Source organism: Ursus arctos, unplaced genomic scaffold (genome assembly GCF_023065955.2).
Source record: "Ursus arctos isolate Adak ecotype North America unplaced genomic scaffold, UrsArc2.0 scaffold_3, whole genome shotgun sequence".
Classification (NCBI taxonomy): Eukaryota; Metazoa; Chordata; class Mammalia; order Carnivora; family Ursidae; genus Ursus; species Ursus arctos.
In genome coordinates, this window is record NW_026622985.1 from 13,890,323 (window position 1) to 13,911,551 (window position 21,229).

Genomic DNA, 21,229 nt, shown 5'->3' on the forward strand with positions numbered 1-21,229 from the left:
GTTTACTTGAAGGAAAAAAAAACAAACAAACAAGCTGGGGTTCTAAGTGAAAGTCTACAAAATGCACTGACTTTGTAAAAATGCATGCAAAGTTCAGGAGCAAGTAAGAAACCCATTATCCCCCATGTAGGAGCATTCACAGTTGATTACTTTCGAAAAGTCAAAATGCTTGGTATGAGCACCCCAACATCAGAGAGACTGGAGCATGGCTTTGCCTTTCTGTAACTTTTAGTTTTATCTGACTTCTCTCACTAACCCCCTGGAAGGAAATGAGTGCTCTAGGACATGACTCTCCCTACACACATAAAAACCGAAACGACAACAAAATATTCCTTTAGAGTGCAAATGCTAAAACCTTAATGCCTAGGTGTAAAAAAAAAAAAAGAAAGAAAGAAAAGAAAAAAAAAAATCTATGTACCAGGCAGAATTGCTGCTTTTTGTAAAAAGCGTAATATGACAGAATTTCTTGAAACTGGGATCTATTATACTTTTAACTGTAAAACTGTATTTTACCAATAGCAAATCTGAGACAGAAAGTTGGTCTGCAACACCCCTCTCGTGTTTGACTGAGTGAGCATTTCGAATCAGAGAAAATTTCCTCTGTTGAAGCTGGCCTGGAGTTGGCAAACTAGGGAAGCTGCTTTCTTCCTGGAGGCTAAAAAAAAAATTAAACTTATTTATTTTTTAAGCTGAATTAACGACTTTCTCGACAAAGCAGTCTATGCAGTGGTGTGTATTTCTCTGACATTCAGGCACAGGGCTCTGTTTGTAACCTGAGACCCAGCAGTGCTCTGCCTGATATATATATAAAATCAGGTGTATGTATAGGTTAGTAGATAAAGGTATAAACAGGTTAGTATGTACATGCCTCCACTCAGTGTTGTAAGTATACAAACACTGGAAAATAATTAAAAGCAAGTGTTTCAGGAGCAAGTGTTCTGAAAACCTAATGTCACTTTATCCCATAAAGTGCTTCTCCAGCACAGACATCTATCACCATCCATCACTCAGTCACGCGCCTCAACAACCCGCTCCCCTTTCTGATTAGAGATCACAGTTGCTTGAGTTGGCTTACAGAGTGTCATCTGTTTGAATGACAGATGTCTTTGCTGGAGTGGTACTCTGCTCGCTCTTGTTTTGTTTATGGAACAAAGATTCCTGAAGGGTCCTGGGCTGCCTCCACATTTAGGAAGAGCCTATAAACGTCTGGTCAAGGGATGAGGGGTAGGGGAGGGAGGCAAAGGACCTCTTTTCTTTCCTCGCCCCCCCCCTTTAGAAGGAGAGATACCCATTCTAATTGTGATCACAAAATGTTATTTCTCTGAGCAATTCCCGTAGCCACCTTTGTTTACCTGGCACAGAAAGACTTGTATTGATATTTCACAGTTCCCTCTTCCGTCTTTTGACTACAGATAATAACTCTTTACTCTCCTTCCCCTTAACAAAAGGCTGCGAAGCAACCCGAAACCGAGTCGATATTTATTCAATAAATGTTAACCAATTCTCACAATGGAACTGATTTCCTGATTATTATTACCATCTTCTTCTGCTGCTTCTTTTTCTTCTTCTTCTTTTTTTTTTTTTTTTAAATCATTTCTAGCCCGGGGACTCTGGCAATATCTGACAAGCCCCAAGGAGCAGCGAGGAAGTTCCTTGCTGGGAAAAGTTTGGAGGACATCCTGCTAGCCGGCTGGAATGGGCTCCGGTGGCTCGGCCCCTCCAAGACGCGAGGCTCCTCTTTAGCACTTACAAGAAAATTGAATGAACAACAGGGAAAGGGTTGCGGGGGGTGTGGATTGCTCTTCCGGACAACATGGTAGGGCTGAAATGAAATACCTAGACAGACTTACCGAAGAGCTTGCTGGGAGTGTCCTCGCTGTCATTTGATTCCACAGGCGCAAGCAGGGGCTCATTCAGCTCGCTGTCTGAAGTAGCAGCCTTGTCCTCACCTCTCAACTCCGCATTCATTTCACTCCGCGCTGACAGCGAGGGCTTACTGACTTGTCCAGCTATCATTGGATCCTAGGATGGGGGAAAAGAGTGAAGGGGAGGAAAAAAAAAGTGGCAGCTTTAGTGTGCGTGTCCTCTCTCCCTCTCTCCTCTCTCTCTCTCTCTCTCTTCCACACACACACTCTCCCTCTCTCCTCTCTCTCTTATCTCTGGCTGCTCCCGCTGTTATTGCTGGTTGCAGTCAAGTGAAGAGCTATTACAGATCCGAGGAGTTCTCCATTACTCCCCACCCTATTAAAGCTCAACTAGCATTTGAGAGATTCAGGAAGCTTCGGAGGGAAGAAGGGGGGAAGAAAAAAAAAAAAAAACTTCTTTGAAAGCCACCTAAGCAACACAGCTTTAATTGTGGGATGTGCTTTTTTGTGCGAATGTTTTTACACCTTGTTCGGTCTTTAATGCAGTAAGAAAAAAGAAAGTGCTGGGTTTGTACTTCCTCAACACACTAAAAAGGAAGGAGCGCCCTATGGAGGGACCACGGGCTATTTTAAGAAGCACTCTCCCTGGGGGAGAAGCAATTAAACCCTATCCCCAGAGCAGAGAAAAGAGATAGGAGAAAAGAGTCCTCCAAAGGCTTTCAATGGAATAAAAGAGATTTCTCATGTAAATTCCATCAGCACCCTTAGAAGTTGACTTCGCTGCCCCCAGATTTGGGACTGAAGCTGACCCCAAAGCCAAGGAACATTTTAAAGCAAACAACACACAGCAAAAGAGATGAAAATTGGTTTAAAAATTGGTTTAAGGAATTGGAAAAATACTTACAAACTGTGTTCAATAATTCCGATACCCAGAGCATCATACGCTCAGAGCATTAGAGAAAAAAGAAAGCAAAAATCACCTCCAAAAAAAGCAAACTTCCCCCCCTTCCCAATAATTTGAATCTGCTTTATCTTCAGCTCATTAGGAGGGCGTCTTAGGATCAGAAATATTTCCCGAGGAGAGCCTGCTATTCCATTTGCAAACTAAGATGCATGATATTGTTTTGGCACAAACACCGGCCGCAGAAGGAAAAGGAAAGCAAGCAGTGCCCTTTTTGCGTTATCTGGGAGCTATTTATTGCCAAGTTCATGCCTAAGTGGTTCCTGAGCAGGAAACAGGTGACCAGCACAGGAGCAGGTGGGGCGGCATGCTCTCTTGTCCCATCGTTACATTGGTCGGCGGTATGCCTGTGGTTATTTTTTTTTTTTTAATGTATTCATGCCTGAAAAGTGAATTTGATATGACACATGATAATCTATGAAAATGTTAATCAATACAAATAGTTTAAGCTGTCATCAAATGCACTTCTTTAGTCAATACTCATACCCCTGAAAACAATGTCACTGTCACCAGGGCTTAATGTGCACAGCACTTAAATATTGGACTCTGTGCATCAATGCATTTCTTCTTCAAATACTGTAGGTAAACACATTTTCTCCCTATTTAAGGCTGAAGCACTCAGCATGCATTTAGCTGAGCCGAATCCTCCCTTTTGAATACCTTGATAGGTCCACTGGAGGGCAAAATTAATACTTAATTGAATCTCACAGTCATCAAAATAATCAATACTTTTTTATTATTTATTCTTTACAGTCTGTTGACTGTTTCAAACCTCTGAGGGAATGGTGGAAAGGATTCATGGCTTTGAAACACTGTCATTTAACAAGGTAATTTTCAGTGGGGCATTAGGGGTTGTGAAACATATAATAAAACAAAAATGGTGGCTTATAATAGGAAGAAAGAAAAGAATTATATTTCTGCCATCTAACAAAACAGGATAAATAAAAAAGCAAGTGCAGGGAGAGAGAGAGTGGGAAAGGAGGGGGATGAGGGAGAGAAAGACTGGCTTTTGAAGGGTTTTATCATATCAAGAGCAGAGCCGGGCTTTCATAATGCTGACATTTCTCATCCTGACAATCCTAAACAAGTGGAAAGGATGAGATCGTAGATATCATCTTTCATCACATTCCCCAGCTTAAGAACCAACATGACAGCTCCTCTCCCCTTTACACTGTTAATTACTAAATAAAATACTACTCTCTGTCAGCATCGGATTATTGCAGATAGCAACCACAAACATTTCTCCATTGTTTCCCCCCTTTTGGATGGGTGATACCTACCTTGAACTCTTTAGAAAATAAATTAGGCTTGTCTCACCATATTGTAAATATTTGAAATATAATCAATCTCATCAATGTGGTCGATGCGCGGTATTGTCAGCCTAAATTTGCTGGTGATAGATTAGCATTTCATTGACTGTGTTTGGTCACTGAGATTGGGAGCGCCTGACTTTCGGGGGGTGGGAGAAGCAGGCACGAGGGCGGGGTGGGGGGGAAGGAGACACGAAATTCTCAACCCCCCCCCCCCAATTTCTTTCCTATGCGTCTAAGAAAATGCGTGTTTGGATTCTTCTGCTTCGGTTAGTGGAGCGGGGTGGGGAGGGAAGGGAACACTGCTTTGCCACACGCTTTTGGTAAGTATCCTCCTCACGTGAAGGGAAGAGCCCAGGTGTAAATTCTAGTACATTTTTACTTTACAAAAAGTGGAACCCTCCGTCTCCCTAATCTAGAGGAAGGGTTGCGACCTGTGCCTTGGAGACACCCTATCTCTGAGGCTGCACGGCTCATTTGAGCATTTTTTTAAGATAGCGTTCACAGCAAACTTATGTTTAGAATGGCATTCAAAACCCATGATCAACCACACATGGTATCGGGGAAGAGCTGGGTCGCCTTACCCAAAACAAAGAATATTTTCTTCTTGTTTTATCTGTGCATGGTCAAACTGAATGCTGAAGCACGCAGAGGCGCTGAAATGCAGCTGCTAAGTTCAAGTGCACTTACATCTCGAAGATGTTCGGTCTGGCTCATGTGTGCAGCGCATGTACTGGCAGATGGTATATAGTCACTGACCATTAGCTCTTCTTCCTTAAATGACTTTTATGCACCTCCTACATGGCTAGGTTCCCAGCTCGCGCCTCTCGGGGACTTGAGCTTAGGAAATTCAGGAGTTTGTCATCCAGGTACTCATGTGATTTTTCATCTTACAAAACAGTGTACGTTTTCCAGGATGCAGCTGTAGCCCACATCTGTATGTGCATGACACGGTTAAACAGCAAACCCCCAGTGAGGCAGAGAGCAGACAGCTTTTAATCACAGCTGCAGCCACTGGGGGGTCCATTTGAAAATGTGTCACAAGCAGTAACCACTGAGTACAGTCATAAGTGATGAGGGAGTGCCTCTTTCAAGCAGCACTCGGCTCGGAAGTCATTCTCCCCCTGCCAAAAGGGATGTCAGTCTGTAAAAATCCTTTCTGCCGGAGCGAAGAAAGGATTTTCTGACAGGCCCCAACAGAGGTGCTTGTGGGAACGCAAGAAAGTTGCAAGTGCACCACGCACAAGGATCACTGCAGCAGCACAAGGGAACAGAAATAGCTAGCATAGGCAAAATATAGAAGCGGCAAAGACCTCTTGCTTAAAAGTCGGAAATTGTCACGACGACAGGGAAGAAGCTGGGACCTCTCTGCAATTCTTTTATCAGCCCTGATAGAGGAAAATGACTGATTCAATATGGAGGAGTGGCGAGTAGGTGCAAGAGGACATGGCGGCTGCCAGTAGAGGCCAATCCGTGATGACTCACGAGGCTCATCAGAGACCCAAGAGCCAGACGCTGAGAAAAGAAGAAGCAGGAGAGGTGGTTTCCATGAGCAAAACCTGAACAAAAAGTTCCACCATGTCCTACAATGAAAGGACCGCGATCAACATCAGAACTCTCCAGCAATGACTGAAATCTCATTCGAGCATTGTCAAGGGACAACAATCGGTCCCATGTATTGAATGAAGAGAGGTGTTTCAGATATATGTAACGTCACCCAAACAATGCAAGGCATTAGTCCCCCTTGGAGGGACACAAGTCTGAGACTCAGAGAAGCCAAGTGACTTGTCCCAACGCCACACAGCTGGCGAGTGGTGAAGCTATATTTTGAACTTCAGTAGATTCATCTTTTTATACTGCCCAGTAACTCATGGGGTTTCTTAGAAGTTGAATCATGGGTCCTAAAGGGCGTTAAACCCTAGATAACTGATTCCCAGAGCATGCTATGTGTAGTGTCTTTCTCCCTGCAGACTCTAGGAACAAAACACTTCCCCGTCCAACACTGCTCGTGTGAAATCTATGGGACGATACAGTGTAGTAGACAGGACATCAGATAGTGTCAAATATCCAGGCTTGCATTCAGGTTCACGGTCTACAGAAACTTAGCAAATCATTCGACCACCGTCACCCTCAATTGTCTCATCTGGAAAATGAAAAGGTTGGAATAAAACAGCACTTCCCAAAGTGCATTCCACAGAACACTTGTCCCCAAAGATAATCTACATAAAAGAGTTTTGCAATCATATCCACATGGAAAATGCAACAGAAGAGTCTACCAGGAAAGAAACCCATTCAGCTCAGTTTACCCTCCCTAAATCATCTGACCGAGGAAGGACTTCTCCTCGTAATCTCTGTTGCATTGTCCAATGGATCTGGTACCTCTTGAAACTCATTTTAGAGTTTACTCTAAATTTGCATTTACATTACTGCTAATGTAAATGAGAGCTCTAACTGTCAAGGATGCTACAATAATTAGCCGGAAGCCTTCAGCGAGTATACATCCACCCAGTGCTTCCCACACTTTAATAACTTTTACCTAACTAATATTGCTTACGGTTTATTTCTAGATGGTTACATACAACTTAGCATATACTAACTGTATATCCTCATCGTATACTAATTCCTGATGACTTTTAATATAATTTTTATTTTTTTATTATTATTTTTTAATATAATTTTTAAATACGGATGTCCCCATGCAGCTCAGGTCGTGATTCGGGGTCATGAGATCAGCCCCACGTCCAGCTCTGTGCTCAGCATGGCATCTGCTTGAGATTCTCTTTCTCCCTCTGTCCCTCCCCCCACTTGTTTTCTCTCTCACAATAAAAAAAAAAATTTTTTTTAATTTAAAAAAAAGATATCCCTGTGTATTTCTCTTGCAACCCCTTTATCCGTAGAGCAGATATAGGGCATTGTATGAAGGAAGAGAATCCAGCTTGGACTTTCACTAGGCTGTCAACAATAATCCCCGATAAACAAAGAGATAATTCAGCTAAAGGCCTGCAATAATTTAACCAACAGAGTTTCTGTAAGCAAAATCATTCTCATTTGATAGTCGGAGAAACTAAAGATAGTGAGACAATTAACTCAGCAAAGCATCCGTGTCCAGGGGCAGCCACACGATGGAAATAGCCACCCCCACCCCGTCTAAACGGAGCTTGAACCGGGTCCAGCATACTCTTATGTACATACAAGCCAACTATGAAGCAAGCAATCAGAAGGCTTTGAGGGAAATGTAAATAAGACAGGCAGGCTTCACAAATCCAAGGAAACAATTCATTTGTTTGCAAAGTGCCAGAGTATGGCGAAGTTATGCTCAACAGATCTATTTCTAGAATTCAATAGAAAAAAATTATATCCATTATGGAGAAAAAAAATTATCGGGTCACCCCCCCACCCCAAAAGGCCACATTTCAATTTAGGAAAAAGGTCAATGCAAATTACCTACAGTCCATTTAAGATGAAAAGACAGCACCATATTTTGTATTTAATTTCTCTCACTGGGAAGAGGTAAACTCAAAATCACAGATCATTAAGAGGATAAAACTAGACTTTCGTGGGTTTTGGGAAAGAAAACTTCAAGTGTGAATTTTGTTACCTTAGTCATGAAGTAAAACAATCTTTATCTTTCTTTTACCAATTACTGAATATTATTGTCAGTTGGTTCTCACTATAATATTTAATGTACTGAAGAATATTTCCCTCAAAAGTTACAAGGCATTTCTATTTTTTTACCATGCCATATTTCCCCTTTCTACCAATAATTTGTAAAAATACATTCTATTTGACTTTTAGAAATAAGGCCATAATTTAATTTTTAATTATTCTATTCTTGTAAATATATAAATTTATTGTTGAAAATTCTGAAAATTAATGAAGATCAAAACACTAAAAATACCATAAATTCACCCACCACCGCTTATTTCATTTTAAATGTCACTTCCTAAACTGCACACAAAAATCATTTTGAGGAAAGCAGAAAAACCCACATTTTTAGCAAATATGCAATAGATAGAAATTTACATTACAATGAACTTAATTACAAAGCTTACACAAATACACCCTCCTTCATCTCACAGCAGATTTTCATAGGAAATGTTGATACCAACCTGGGTTTCCTTCCTCAACCCAAGATTCCCACCTGTTATCTATTCCCCCATGTCTCCACTTCCCAGTTAGCGTGGCTGAGGTCGCATTGGACCCTATCCCAAAAGAAAACGGCCGAGTATTCTGTGCAAATCAAGTAGGCGTTCAAACTTCAAAAGAAAGGCTGGGTTTCGAGAGTGAAGCACTGAGGAGGCTTCCCAAGAGCTCGCGGACGTTCCCTGATTTAGCATCAAGCACCTGCATGACCACGAGTGAGTCACTATGGCTGCTTGTTGGTTTCCATACCAACACGGCTTTCTGCTTCTCAAGGAGGACGCTGTGAGACTGGAGTGAGGTGAGGCACAGATAATGGACATGAATATGGGTAGAAAGAAAGACCACCTACCACCACACCACTTCCCACACTGAGGCACCCCACTGACCATGGGTTCAGTTGGACCAGAAGTCTACACTGAGATGGAGGCTGTGGTGTGCCTCCCAGAACTCCCTTCACCACCAACACGCTCGTTTCCCAGCCGCCATGAGGGTTGGCTGAGATGGCTCGCAGCTGAGGCCTCCCTCAGGACTTGCCTTTGCCCGAAGGCAGCTGCCATTCCAAGGTCGTGTCTCTTCCTCAGGAGGCAGCCTCGATTTCTCTCTGTGGCCTGCAAAGCTGAAACTATTTACTCTCTGTCTCCTGACGGAAAAGGTTTTCTGACCCTGAGCTCCACCCTAGGTTCAGTCAGTTGCCGTAATCAACATTTCCTACTCCCGGGCCTACCGTTTCCTCAGAAAGGCCCTGCCTCACGCTCGCCTACCACCCAAATCCAGCCACCTCCATTCACCATCCATGGCTCCCTCACCCTGCATTTTGTTGATTCGTATAATTTATATTAATTTGAGTGAGATGAGGAACTTATTGACCAGCCTTAGTGGAGGCTGGAAATGGGTTTTCATTTAGTTAGTCCCATTCAAGATATATGCCCTGGCTAAAATATTTTAGAGACATTCCCCTCCCTTGAGAGGAATCAGAGGATATTAAGAATCTTTCAAGGCCTGTTGCCTCAGGGTTTCGGGCTAGAAGCCTAAACTGTCCCACATCCAGGCTTCGGTTCAGAGAGTTCTAGCTGCCTGATGCTGTGAGAGAAACAGACCTTGCTTCTAAAATCTTGTTGTATCTGCCTTCACAGAACTTCCATGCACGCTGTGCTAGGTTCACCTAAAATGACAGAGAATTATGACTTCATCAAGCTTACAGAGAGGGTGAACGAACAATTGGGGGATTATCTGCTAATAAAAGCATGCTCAATAAATGTCTGTATGTTTGGCAAAGTCTGGCCTCAGAGCTTGCTTTCATTCTAAGCAGGTGGCCAGGCTTTGGGAGCATAGCAAGCCCTCACCCATCTCTAACCATTACTGACTACCATTATTCCCCAGAAAGAACCCAGTAGCTGTATGTAAGAAATGTACTCTCGGCCATTTGCGACACAACCCGCCATACTGGATGTTGACCCACAATTAGATGAATGTTGTCTTAGGGGCCGGCAAGTCATTACAGAGTGAAATAGGGTCCCCTCTTCAGAAGATGGTCTGGGCAAATTACACTCTTTGCTGCCCCACCAATCCCCAGCCCTCTCCCTGGGGGTTATTTAGTTCAGGTGAATGGCCACAATTACGTTGAAAGGAAAAATGAGACTGCGAAATATCTGATTTGCCTGGCGGTCCGAAGACGGTATTTCACTTAAATGTACATACGGGCTTCGTCGAAGAGTCTCTTGTCTTTTTGTTGACCCTCAGATATGCAACCTTCTCCTTCCCTTCAATCACCACCTAGGGACACTCTTTCTCTCCTAACCCCACCGTAAGGAGCTTATACTTTTGTTGACCAGCTTTAATTATCAACATAGTTATTGATGACTCCAATTAAAGATAACAGCATTAGACACGGAGCCGTATCTAAACAGAAGCAAGCAAATAAACAAACAGCTCATCAGCACAAACCTCTAAGTTGGAACAACAACATAACAATCAATCTGGTGGGAGTCTGCGAGTTCTGGACTTCTAGTGTGCGGTCAGATGCGTATCTAGACCGTCACCTCGAACCTCCATAGCTCTTAGCTCTTCTGGCCCCAAGAGGTTAAAATGACTGTGTGGATGACGCTGCGTGTATACTTGTCTGGGAAAAAAAGGGAGACACTGCTATTGATAACTTAATAGCACCATCAATTCATTTCTGCTGCCTTTGTGAGAAAGCATCCATAAAAGTTCAATTCAGGCTCATGGAGATCTGGTCTTCGGGTAATGGGGTTATACAGTGGCACTGATATCGCACACACCTACCCTCTATCCATACGTTCTTCATAATCTCATGGCTTCAAGTAGGTATCAGGATTTAAATGGAACAGAACTCAGATTACAGTGAACTTGCACTTAGTGGTTGGAATGTACAAACAGAGAACAGCCAATCTCTGTTCTAAAAATGTTTTCTTTCTGGAGGTACTTACTATATATAATCACAGTATTTGCAACCTTTTGCAAAAGTAGATGACACAGTCAGTTCAGAATGGAAAGACCTTGCCTCTAGTTTCGGAATTTTCAAATCCAGCACTGAACTGAGAAGCCCTAAGGTTTTTAGGGAGGAGCCTCCAGGATCTCCAAGGGAGACGAGGAAGGACCAGAGTGTCCACTCCAAGCCTCTAACCACCATATTGGCTCCTCTCGTCCATTTTAGGTGGAGTTTTCCATATACTTGGGGAAAGGGTCTCACAGCTCGGCCCCTCTTACCTATTTGTGCTTCATCTCAGATGCAATAAAATCATGACAGTTTTTCCACTGGGTAATCACTTACTTTTCCAAGTCTTTAAGCCTTTGCCTCAAGCTGAAACGCTTGAGTTTTTTGTAGGTAAACATGTCTCAGAGTTCCGGGTATGGTGTCTGATACAAAATAGGCTCTTAATAAATGTGTTTGGATTGATGGATTGATTAATGACTGATTAATGATTGTGAGGAAGGCAGAGAGGAAGGAAGGGAAGGGGAAGGCAAGGATTGTCTTTGGTCGATACTTTTAATATTTCAAAATACATGTAATCATGTCGGACATTGCACAGCGTGGCAACTAAGGCCTCACCTGGCTGTCTTACCCGTCTGGCATTGCACACACATTCACACTGACCTGTGCCCTGCTTCCGGAACTGTGAGTTTGGTTTTGTGTGCCTTTGTTACTTTGTTTACCACAGGACAAAATGGAAGAATTTAATATGGACACTGACAAGGAAAAAGAAAGGTTTGTTTCCCCCTGGGACTGAGGGTGAACGGGAGAAAAGCTACCACTGGTAGGGGAGATAAGCTCTCCCACGCAAGGCATCAGTGCTGGGGCTTGGGGTGGCCCCTGAGGAGCCCAGGGCCCGCCACCCCCACCCCACCCCCAGAGCCCGGGCTTCCTAGCTCTGTCATGCCCTTTGCTCACACCGCAAGAATCCCTGGCTCACCGAGGGGAGCCTAAGACTTCTACACAATTAGCTCTCATGTCAATCAGGGGCAGTATCAGCAAACCTTCACAGCATATTAGAAACAGGATTTTATTACGAATGCTCTAATTCTATCATTTTTCTCACAGGCAAATACTCATTTAAATGAATAATACATTAAATATGGGGACTGATCTCATTCTATTCTTCCATCCCGAATGGCAAAGGCCATACAGTTGGGGAGACAAACTTTTTTTTTCAAAAAATATCCAGTTCCCTATACTTTCAAATTTCCATAAATAAATAGAAAAATCCATTCTGCCCCCTGCTGACAGACTAACAGTCCTAAAAATCCAGCTCTGAAACCTGACAGTCGCATAGTACCTTCGGAGTTGGGTGAAAATTCTTGCTTAACGGCCCAGAATTGCCCCACTCAGCCCAGGTACAGCTCTCCTCTGCTTGTGGCATATGGATAGGTGCTGCATGGCCAGAGAATGCACCAGCCACATTTTTCTAATGATTGTTAACATATCAGGATGATTTTCCAGCAGGTGAGGATAAACTGTCAGGTGGCCACCTGGTCTACCTTGCGCAGACGTGCCCTCCCTTTGGCCCACAGTGGGCAGTGGTGGTCAGCCTCACGGGGACCTGGCAAGTCCCCAGGCCAGCACTGCCCTGTGGGGCAAAGAGCCTGTGCTGGGGCCTGCGGTCACTTTCTACTCACCGAGGAACCTGGGGCAAGGGTGTTAACTCATCTCTCTGCACCTCAGTTTCCCTGAGAGGAAATAGGAGTAATAATACATGCCTCCTGAGATAGGTTTGCATCTAAATAAATAATCCACAAACAGTGCTGACAATAGATCCAATTGCGTAGTGATAATGAGATGTATATACTGTTCTCTGTCTAGCAACTGTCCTGACAAAGGATGAGTGTGTATGCATTTCCTTACGGAGAAGCTGCTTAGCCTTCATCACACTTTCAAAGGGATTCATGATCCATCCTCCCATCCTCGCCACCTCCCCGCAAAAATCAGTGAGGAACCAGGGCTAAGGAATAGGGGCCTGCCCCTACATCCCCCCACTCCAAATTTTAGGGCAGTGCCTGGCACATAATAAGCCCCCACTAAATATTCATTGATTTTATTTAAAAAAAAAAGAAAACAAGAATCAATACCTATAAATGATAGAAGAAAGGTCAAAACACAGATTTTTGAAAACTAAATTACTTTGACATCTTTTGAGAAGGAATTTATAAATCCTAAGCCCTTGTTATTTTAAGAAAGAAGTATGGGTCAGCTGGCTCTAAATCCTGTAGAATTGGATCATTGAATTAAAACAGTCCCTGGCTTTTAATTTTTCAAGGTTCAAGTTTCCTGTATCCGCGGTCTCTAAAGGAACCATTCTACTTCTGTTCAAATGGCCATTGCCTAATTGATTTCATTCATATGTGTTTTGCTTTCTTTACTCTCAGACTGCAGCAGCCAGCGCGACGCTTATATGTGGTTAGCGTCCTTGCTACTACCTCGGGTCCTTCGGAGCAATCCAGGCAGCTCTCTTGGCCAACACCAGCTCCTCTGGAGTTTTCCTCCCATTTTCTGCCCTGGGTCTGCACAGGGCTCCGCCTAGCCCAGCTGCTCCCTATCCCTCCCTCTCCTGTAATCCACTCGCCTTTAATATTCCAAGGGTGACCCTCGACTGTCCTTTGAATGCTGCTCCAATTCAAAAGGCTTCTGAGCTTTTAAAACGAGCACAGATAACATAATTCCAAGGAGCTGGGGGTGGGGAGGGAGGGAGAATGTGATTGGAAAGATTAGCTAAATGTTCTCATTCCTGGGGATTTGGGCTCTCGCAAATACGTGAACTGGGAGGTTGGTTTTTAGGGGCTCCCCGCACACCACCAGCTATCTTATTAACCACTATTAAAAATACCTTGTTTCCAACCTAAACTACAAAAAGAGACTTAGCTAAATATTTCTTTAAATCTCCAGTCTTCGAAATCAAGGGCGCCTTTAAAACAAGGCTGGCTTTTATTACTATTTATTTATGTCCTCTTTAGTTTACATGATTGGGGGATGGTTCTGAATCAGGGTCTACGCTGACACAACTGATGCAGCTCAAGAAATATTTTATTGACAGTTCATCGTGTGCGAAGTGTTGTGCTGGGGACTACGAGGAATGTAAAGATCAAGAAACATTTGCAACCATCAAAAATTCCACCATCTAGTAGACACCAGGAAAGGAAAGAGAGTAACGGGATTCAGCATCTTCTATGAGCCTAGTATACTTTCTTTTACAGACTTAACATTTTCTTGGCACCCTTATGTTCCCTTTCTGTAAAACGCCAATATATACGCAGCATGAGGACCACGCATGCGCGCACACACTCAACAGCCTTTCTTTGAAGCGCTGTTTTACCATCATTATCCATGCTAATGAATACACAGGCTGCTCCACCCAGGGAGTTTCAACGGGCCTTTTCTGGACTTTATTCCTCATTGTAGAGAGCTCTTCTGCCACTGATGACTCACACACAAAAACAAGGTGTCAACACAGCCAACCGCAGGATCACTGAGAGCTTGTCCCATCTGCGTTGCTACTGTTTGTCACCGAGTATTTTTAAAGAATCGCTTCCCTGATATGCTCAAGCCCCTATAGTAACAAGAATAGGTAGTACGTTGTCAGAGGAAAACAGACCCGTTTTAACAACTCAGTAAGGCACACACACAAATTATATACATATACGTATATGTAGAATATAGATGGGCTACGGTCTTTATAAACAATCAGCTCTTTTCAGGGGCCTTGGAAGCCTTCATTTTCCCCTATTCTTACCCCTCTACCATTCATGTGCTTAGACAAACGCTGGATAGATTAAAAATAGACAATTTCGGGGCGCCTGGGTGGCGCAGTCGTTGAGCGTCTGCCTTCGGCTCAGGGTGTGATCCCGGCGATGTGGGATCGAGCCCCACATCCGGCTCCTCCGCTAGGAGCCTGCTTCTTCCTCTCCCACTCCCCCTGCTTGTGTTCCCTCTCTCGCTGACTGTCTCTCTCTGTCAAATAAATAAATAAAATCTTAAAAAAAAAAAAATAGACAATTTCAACTGAATGCTGGCTGACTTATCCCAAATCTGATTGGTAAGTGGGTCTACTCCAACGACATTCATGTACCAGGGCCCCAGGAAGGCTCAGTCAGCCATGGCTGGAATGTAGCGTTGTTACACAATCCTTTTTCCTTCTGCTCCACTGAGCTTCCGTTTTCTTTGTATGCCCATGCCTCTGGCCTGAAAAGTTATCTTTTTTCCTGAACAAAACAAATGAGAAATGGATTGTTGCTGGGTTCTCTTACTTCCCCACTAACTCCAGCTATAGGACCCATGTTTCTACTTCCCCCCATGGGGGCCCAGCAGGATCTGGGCTGCGCCTGCAAGATTGGCTTTCCAATCTTGAGGGGGCTGCTTGTGGGCACTCATTTCCTTAGTAAGCGAAGTCGTCTGTTAAAAAAATCAGCAAGAAATCATCTTTTTGGTTAAAAACAAGCAGAAAAGTAAATTCAAATTAGCACTGAAATAAACCGGGAAACCAATTCCCAAGTTTTTTTGATACAAAAATAGAGTCACAATCAGTTTTTTAAAATCAAATATATTTTGTTTTGTTTTTTTAAAGGTTTTATTTATTTATTTGAGAGAGAGAGCATGAGCAGAGGTCCAAGGGGAACAGAGGGAGAGGGAGAAGCAGACTCCCCACTGAGCAGGGAGCCCGATGCGGGGCTCGATCCCAGGACCCTGAGATCAGGACCGGAGCTGAAGGCAGACACCCAACTGACTGAGCCACCCAGGCACTCCTGAATACGTTTTTTGGTTTGTTTTTTTTTAATGATTTTTTTATTATATTATGTTAGTCACCATACAGTACATCATTTTTTGAATCCAGTGGAAAAGAGTTTGCTTTGTTGTTGCATGAGGATTATGGGAGATTTTTTCTCCCCATTTAACTTTGATATCAGAAGTGTTTTCAAATGCTAGTTATCATATATCTGATAAATATGTATTTGTCTGCTGTGCCATTCCCTCTTCAAGGTGATGGGAACATAACTTCTCTGAGTAGTTCTTTCAGCTAAGATAATATCTGGCACTTCCCAGTGGGGCTTAAGGACCATACATGGAAAAAGACCATCACCTACAGGACTCTCCCGGCATTGACGCCCCTCCCAAGCCTGGCCACGGTTTTGGACGCAAGCTCTACCTCCTGAAGCAAGTTCCTCGAACACACTGGTCACCAGCGTTCTCTGATCTACATCTGCATGAAAAAAAACACCCTGTCCAACCATTAATAGCTTGAATGGACTTCAGTTTGGAGACTTTTGGCTCCTTAAGTCCTCTTCTTAAGGCGTTCGAAGGTGGCACTTGCAAGAAGCTAGTGCCTTTCTAGCCTCGTCTCTGGTCGTCTCCAGTCTACACCATCTCTGGGTCACCATCCACTGTGGGCGGGCCGTGTTGCTGAGGTTCTGTGTGATTCAGGGTAAGGCCCTGGACCCACTCTCCACAACCCCCAACCCTGAGTGTCTGGTCCTGGGGATCAGACCCACCTGGGGCAGGTCGAGGGGTTAGGTTCCTGGACCCTTCCTCACACCTGCCTCACACACACACACACACACACACACACATCAGAACTGCAGAGGGCGGGGCTCAGGAATGTACACTTTTTTTTAAAGATTTTATTTATTTATTTGACAGAGAGAGAGACAGCCAGCGAGAGAGGGAACACAAGCAGGAGGAGTGGGAGAGGAAGAAGCAGGTTCCCAGCGGAGGAGCCTGATGTGGGGCTCGATCCCAGAACGCTGGGATCACACCCTGAGCCGAAGGCAGACGCTCAACGACTGAGCTACCCAGGTGCCCCAGGAATGTACACTTAACAAGTTCCTTGGGAAACTCTTCTAAACATTGATATGTGAGAACTCCCACCTTAAGGGAGAATTCTAAGGGCCTAGATGGAAAGCGTCACCAAGTTTCCCCAACATTTCAGAAGGAATCATGCCATAGCACTACCCAGATTTATAATAACTTGACATAAGAGAAACCCTTTCATAAATGCCTCTTATTCTGTCCTCTGAGTCATACAATTTGAGGTCTTATACTATTTATTTCATATTCTCGATATTTCAGATTTTATCTTTTATCCTTGGAAAATTGTTGTTCATTTTGACAGTTACATTTCGAGCTCTTTTTTTCATTCCCATCTATCTTGAATTTTAGTTTACAATTATGTAACCCATTCTAGAAGTTTTTGAAAATTATATATATGCACGTGCATATACAATTATTGTCATCTTTGTTCATGCTTTTAGATCCATATCGCATATACAAGTTAGTGTCCTGCTTTTATAGTTCACTTTTTCATATTCAATAAATATTTATTGAAGACCTAACATGTGCCGCTAGCGAACAAATGGTGAGCCAGCTGGGCACTGTATTCACCCTCACAGACATCATTATTCTACAGTAACCATGTTCTCAAAATTCAACATTATCCAAAATTGTGATCTCAAATAGCTAAGTAATACTGAAACTCTGACGGATGTGCCATGATTTATTTAATTCTTTTCTAACTGCGGAACATTCTAGGCTGTGGTCTTTGAAATGGGGTCCACGTACGCTGGGAGATATGCAAGACAATGCAAAAGGTCCAGGAAGAGAGTATTAAAATTTTGATTTTTATTTCAATTGTTTCAATTCCATTTGGTGGTAAAAATGAATGGTACAAAAATAAATAAATAAACTTACATACGTTAGGAGTATATGGTAAAAATTATTTTCATCGATAAAGCTGAGTTATCGCAAAACCATGGAGTCCTTTGATTTAAGATGTGCCCAATTATTCACACAAAAATAAAATTTTGACAGTTTTAAATATATTCTCAGGAGTGAAATTACAGGTAAAAGAGCATGGCCCATTGCCAAATTGCTTTCAAGGTCAGTTGATGGAAAATTTATGCTCCCAGTGTGTGAGGAAGCTTCTCTTTCATATTATATATATTTTTTAATTTTTTTCTAATTTATTAGATGGAAACTGGCATTTTATTAATGTTTTAATTTGCATCTCATTAGCAAGGTTAAATTTTTCAAGTTTATTAGCTAATTAAGTTTCTTCTTTCATAAATTACTCACATCCTTTGCCTGTCTTTCTGTTGGGGCCTAAGTATTTTCCTCATTGAAATTTCTATAGATTTAGAGAAGTACAAGAAAGAACGACTGACACTTATTTTGCTCTAAGTATATACTTTATTTCTAGGCCTTTCAACAAACAAGAGTGTTATTATCCTTGTTTCACTGATGATGAAATTGAGATGAATGAAGTTAAATAACATGTAATTTGGCAGTCTTCTTGATTCTAAGCTGTAAGAATTCCAAATATTTTTTTTCTAGAATTTGTTATTTCCCTGTTATGTTTTTGATGTTGATTTTTTAAGAAAGATTTAAAGAATTCTTATCCAGTCATTTTTATCACTTTTTTCCTTTATGTCTTTGTTGCTTTTATTATGAGAAATCATCCTAAAAAAGCAGAAATATTCACCAATATTTTTTATTTTCTATGATTTTTAATTTCAGTGTAAGTCTAGAATCTGTCTGAAATTTGTGTGGGTACATGGCATTGACTGAAAATGTTACAGTTTCTCAAATAGTCAATTTTTAGAGCACAATTAATTGAATAACCCATTTCCATATTATGCTTTCTTTTAATCAAAAGCCAAGTTCTAATGGAATCTAATGGAGCGTTCTAATGGAATCTCAGGTCTGTTTTGTACGGTACATATGTGTGACCACACATGATGCCATACGTATGTATTATTCATATAAATATATGCCATATATAATATATACATCTTAGAAAGTATATGAACATATATTTATATATAATTATATGTATATTATATATTATGTAATATATATTAGAGCAAAAAGCCTCTGTACTCTATTTCTCTTTTTCAAACATTTCTGCATATTCTCAGCTGTTTATTTTCCAAATGAAATGTAGAATCATTTTCGTCAAATTCTAAAATTAAAAAGAGAGAAACAAATGTCATCTTTATAATATTCAGTGTCACCATCAAGAAATGGTCTTTTTCTTCATTTATTTAAATTTTCTGTTATTATCATCAGTCACGTGTGGGTTGTTTTATATTTAGTACAGACATTTTCATGTACAATTTTCCAAATATGTTGTTTTGTTCCTGTTTTGAATGAAATCAATTTCCCTGTCCATAAAGAAGCTATGTATGCGGTTACTGTTCTTATACAGAAAACCAAAGAGTCCTCAGTTGATTCTATCTTATTTTTATCCCTTAGTATTTCTTGTCTTGATTTCTACTTTTTGCTTGTTTGAATTTTACTAATAAACATTTGCTTTTTGTTTGCTTTTACCATTTCCATAATATTTTATTTTAGTTGTGCTTCCTGTTACTAAGTTGTCTGGATTTTTAATGCAAACTTGCAGTTTGGATCTTATGGAGAAATTTAAAACCTTTAGGCTCATTGTCATAATCAGTATATTTGGTCTGACTTCAGTTAACCTCAGCATTTGTTTTCAGTTATTTATAGTTTTATTATTTTTTAATATTTTATTTTTATTATATTTAATTATTAGTATTATTTTCCATTTTATTTTCATTTTTTTCAGTTATTCTGCCTCCTTTTTTTGTCTTATCTGGTTTTCGTTTCATTTGTGTGTGTTTGTATTGATCATCACTAGAAATGTAAGTTTTATATCCCGCTTTTAGTTCTTTAAGTGGTTATTACTATTTAAAAATACATATATTAGTTTTTAGTTTTTAACTATCGTAGTTGAGAATGTAATGATATCAAAAAAGCCCTACGCCTCTGTAAGATTTTTTTTTAAAAAGAATAGCTTCATATAACTCTATACAACCACTCAAGTCTTTCACTTAGCATTTTACACTAAATTTACTATTATTATAAAAGTGTTTTATAATCTGCAATTTTCTCTTTCAATATTATTTTGTCTTTGTATTCAATTTCTTAACTATTAAATATACAATATTTAATATTTAGTCCACTGTATATTAATTGGGTTTCAAGTTCAATAGCAGCCCACTGACTCCCCTTTTGATTTGTCTTTCATTTGCCTTTTACTAATTTCTAAAACATTATGTGTGTTGTATGTTGTCCAAGTCCTTATTTATCTGGTGATGTCTTTCCATGGCCTTCCCACATGGAAGATATCTTGACTGAGTAAATTTCTTATATTGCTACTCGAAACTCTACGGAGATTATTCAAATGTCCACTGAAGTTTGCTTCTAAATGGGAATGTTTGAGACTACCAGTTTTAGTTCCTTTGCAAATAATTTTATTTTTGTTTGTTCCTGCATGCTTATAAAATTACTGTTCTCTTTGTTATTAAAAAAAAAAAGTCTAATGGGGCGCCTGGGTAGCACAGCGGTTAAGCGTCTGCCGTCGGCTCAGGGCGTGATCTCGGCGTTATGGGATCGAACCCCACATCAGGCTCCTCCGCTATGAGACTGCTTCTTCCTCTCCCACTCCCCCCGCTTGTGTTCCCTCTCTCGCTGGCTGTCTCTATCTCTGTCAAATAAATAAATAAAATCTTAAAAAAAAAAAAGTCTAAGAACATCTCTGGAGTGGGCGTCTTTCATTGATTTTCTTAGAACTGAGCGAATCCTTTCATTCCTCATTGCTCAGGGATTTCTCCACCATTCAGTTTCAAGTTTTCTTCCATTATGGTCATAACCATTGCTTTATTTTAAATTCTTTTCAGGAAGTCTTAGATGGTTGTCCATTCTCTGTCTTTTATAAACTATTGTCTCGCACCATTTTAAGCTCGTCTGGTCCTGGTTCTGTTTTGCAAGAGTTTTGTGAGTCTCTCCCTGTACACCGACTTCATTTGCCAATGGAAAGCCTACATGTTGATCCTCTAATTTTGTTAATTTTCTTAACAAAATTAACTAATACTAATGGATTTTCTAAAGCATTCTTCTGATTCTTACCATAAATCACATTTCGAAACTTGCTCTTAGAGTGCTCATAATAATTTCCTTATTCTGTAGCATCTCAATATAAGCCCAATATTATTCTCTTTTTTTTTCTATTTATCTGTACCTCAAAAGAAAGCTATCCAGGCTATTATTTACTAAGCCAAAAGGTGACTTTGGCCCCATTTTCAAAGCCCATATAAGTGAATCACCGAATCTCTTTCTCAAGATTACAGTAACCAGGAGTTTGCTTACATAGAACTCCTGACTTATTTGCAGTGTCTTGTAATTTTCCTTCTTTATCTCTACTCTGGTTGTTTCCCTCCCATGACCATTCTCACACGAAAGGCTCTATATCTATTCCAGCTTTCTGGAGTATGACTGATCCTGGATCTTCTACTCCCTCTGCCTGCGTGTCTGCCACTCTGATATACATGAGAAAGTGCAGTCCCTAGCACGCAGTATTTGTGGGGTCCTGCTTCTATCTGCCACCACTCGCTGCCTTTGTGGGCAAACTTCCTATCTCAGGATAGAACGG

At 41.3% G+C, this 21,229-nt stretch overlaps 1 protein-coding gene across 1 annotated transcript in view; it reads right to left on the reverse strand.

Moving 5' to 3' along the window:
- POU6F2 (POU class 6 homeobox 2) overlaps positions 1 to 21,229 on the reverse strand; it is a 453,583-nt gene that overhangs the window by 354,044 nt on the left and 78,310 nt on the right. The window contains exon 2 of the mRNA XM_026502925.4: positions 1,851 to 2,022. Coding sequence (XP_026358710.4) covers positions 1,851 to 2,022 — 172 coding nt within the window. The remainder of the gene's footprint in view (positions 1 to 1,850; positions 2,023 to 21,229) is intronic.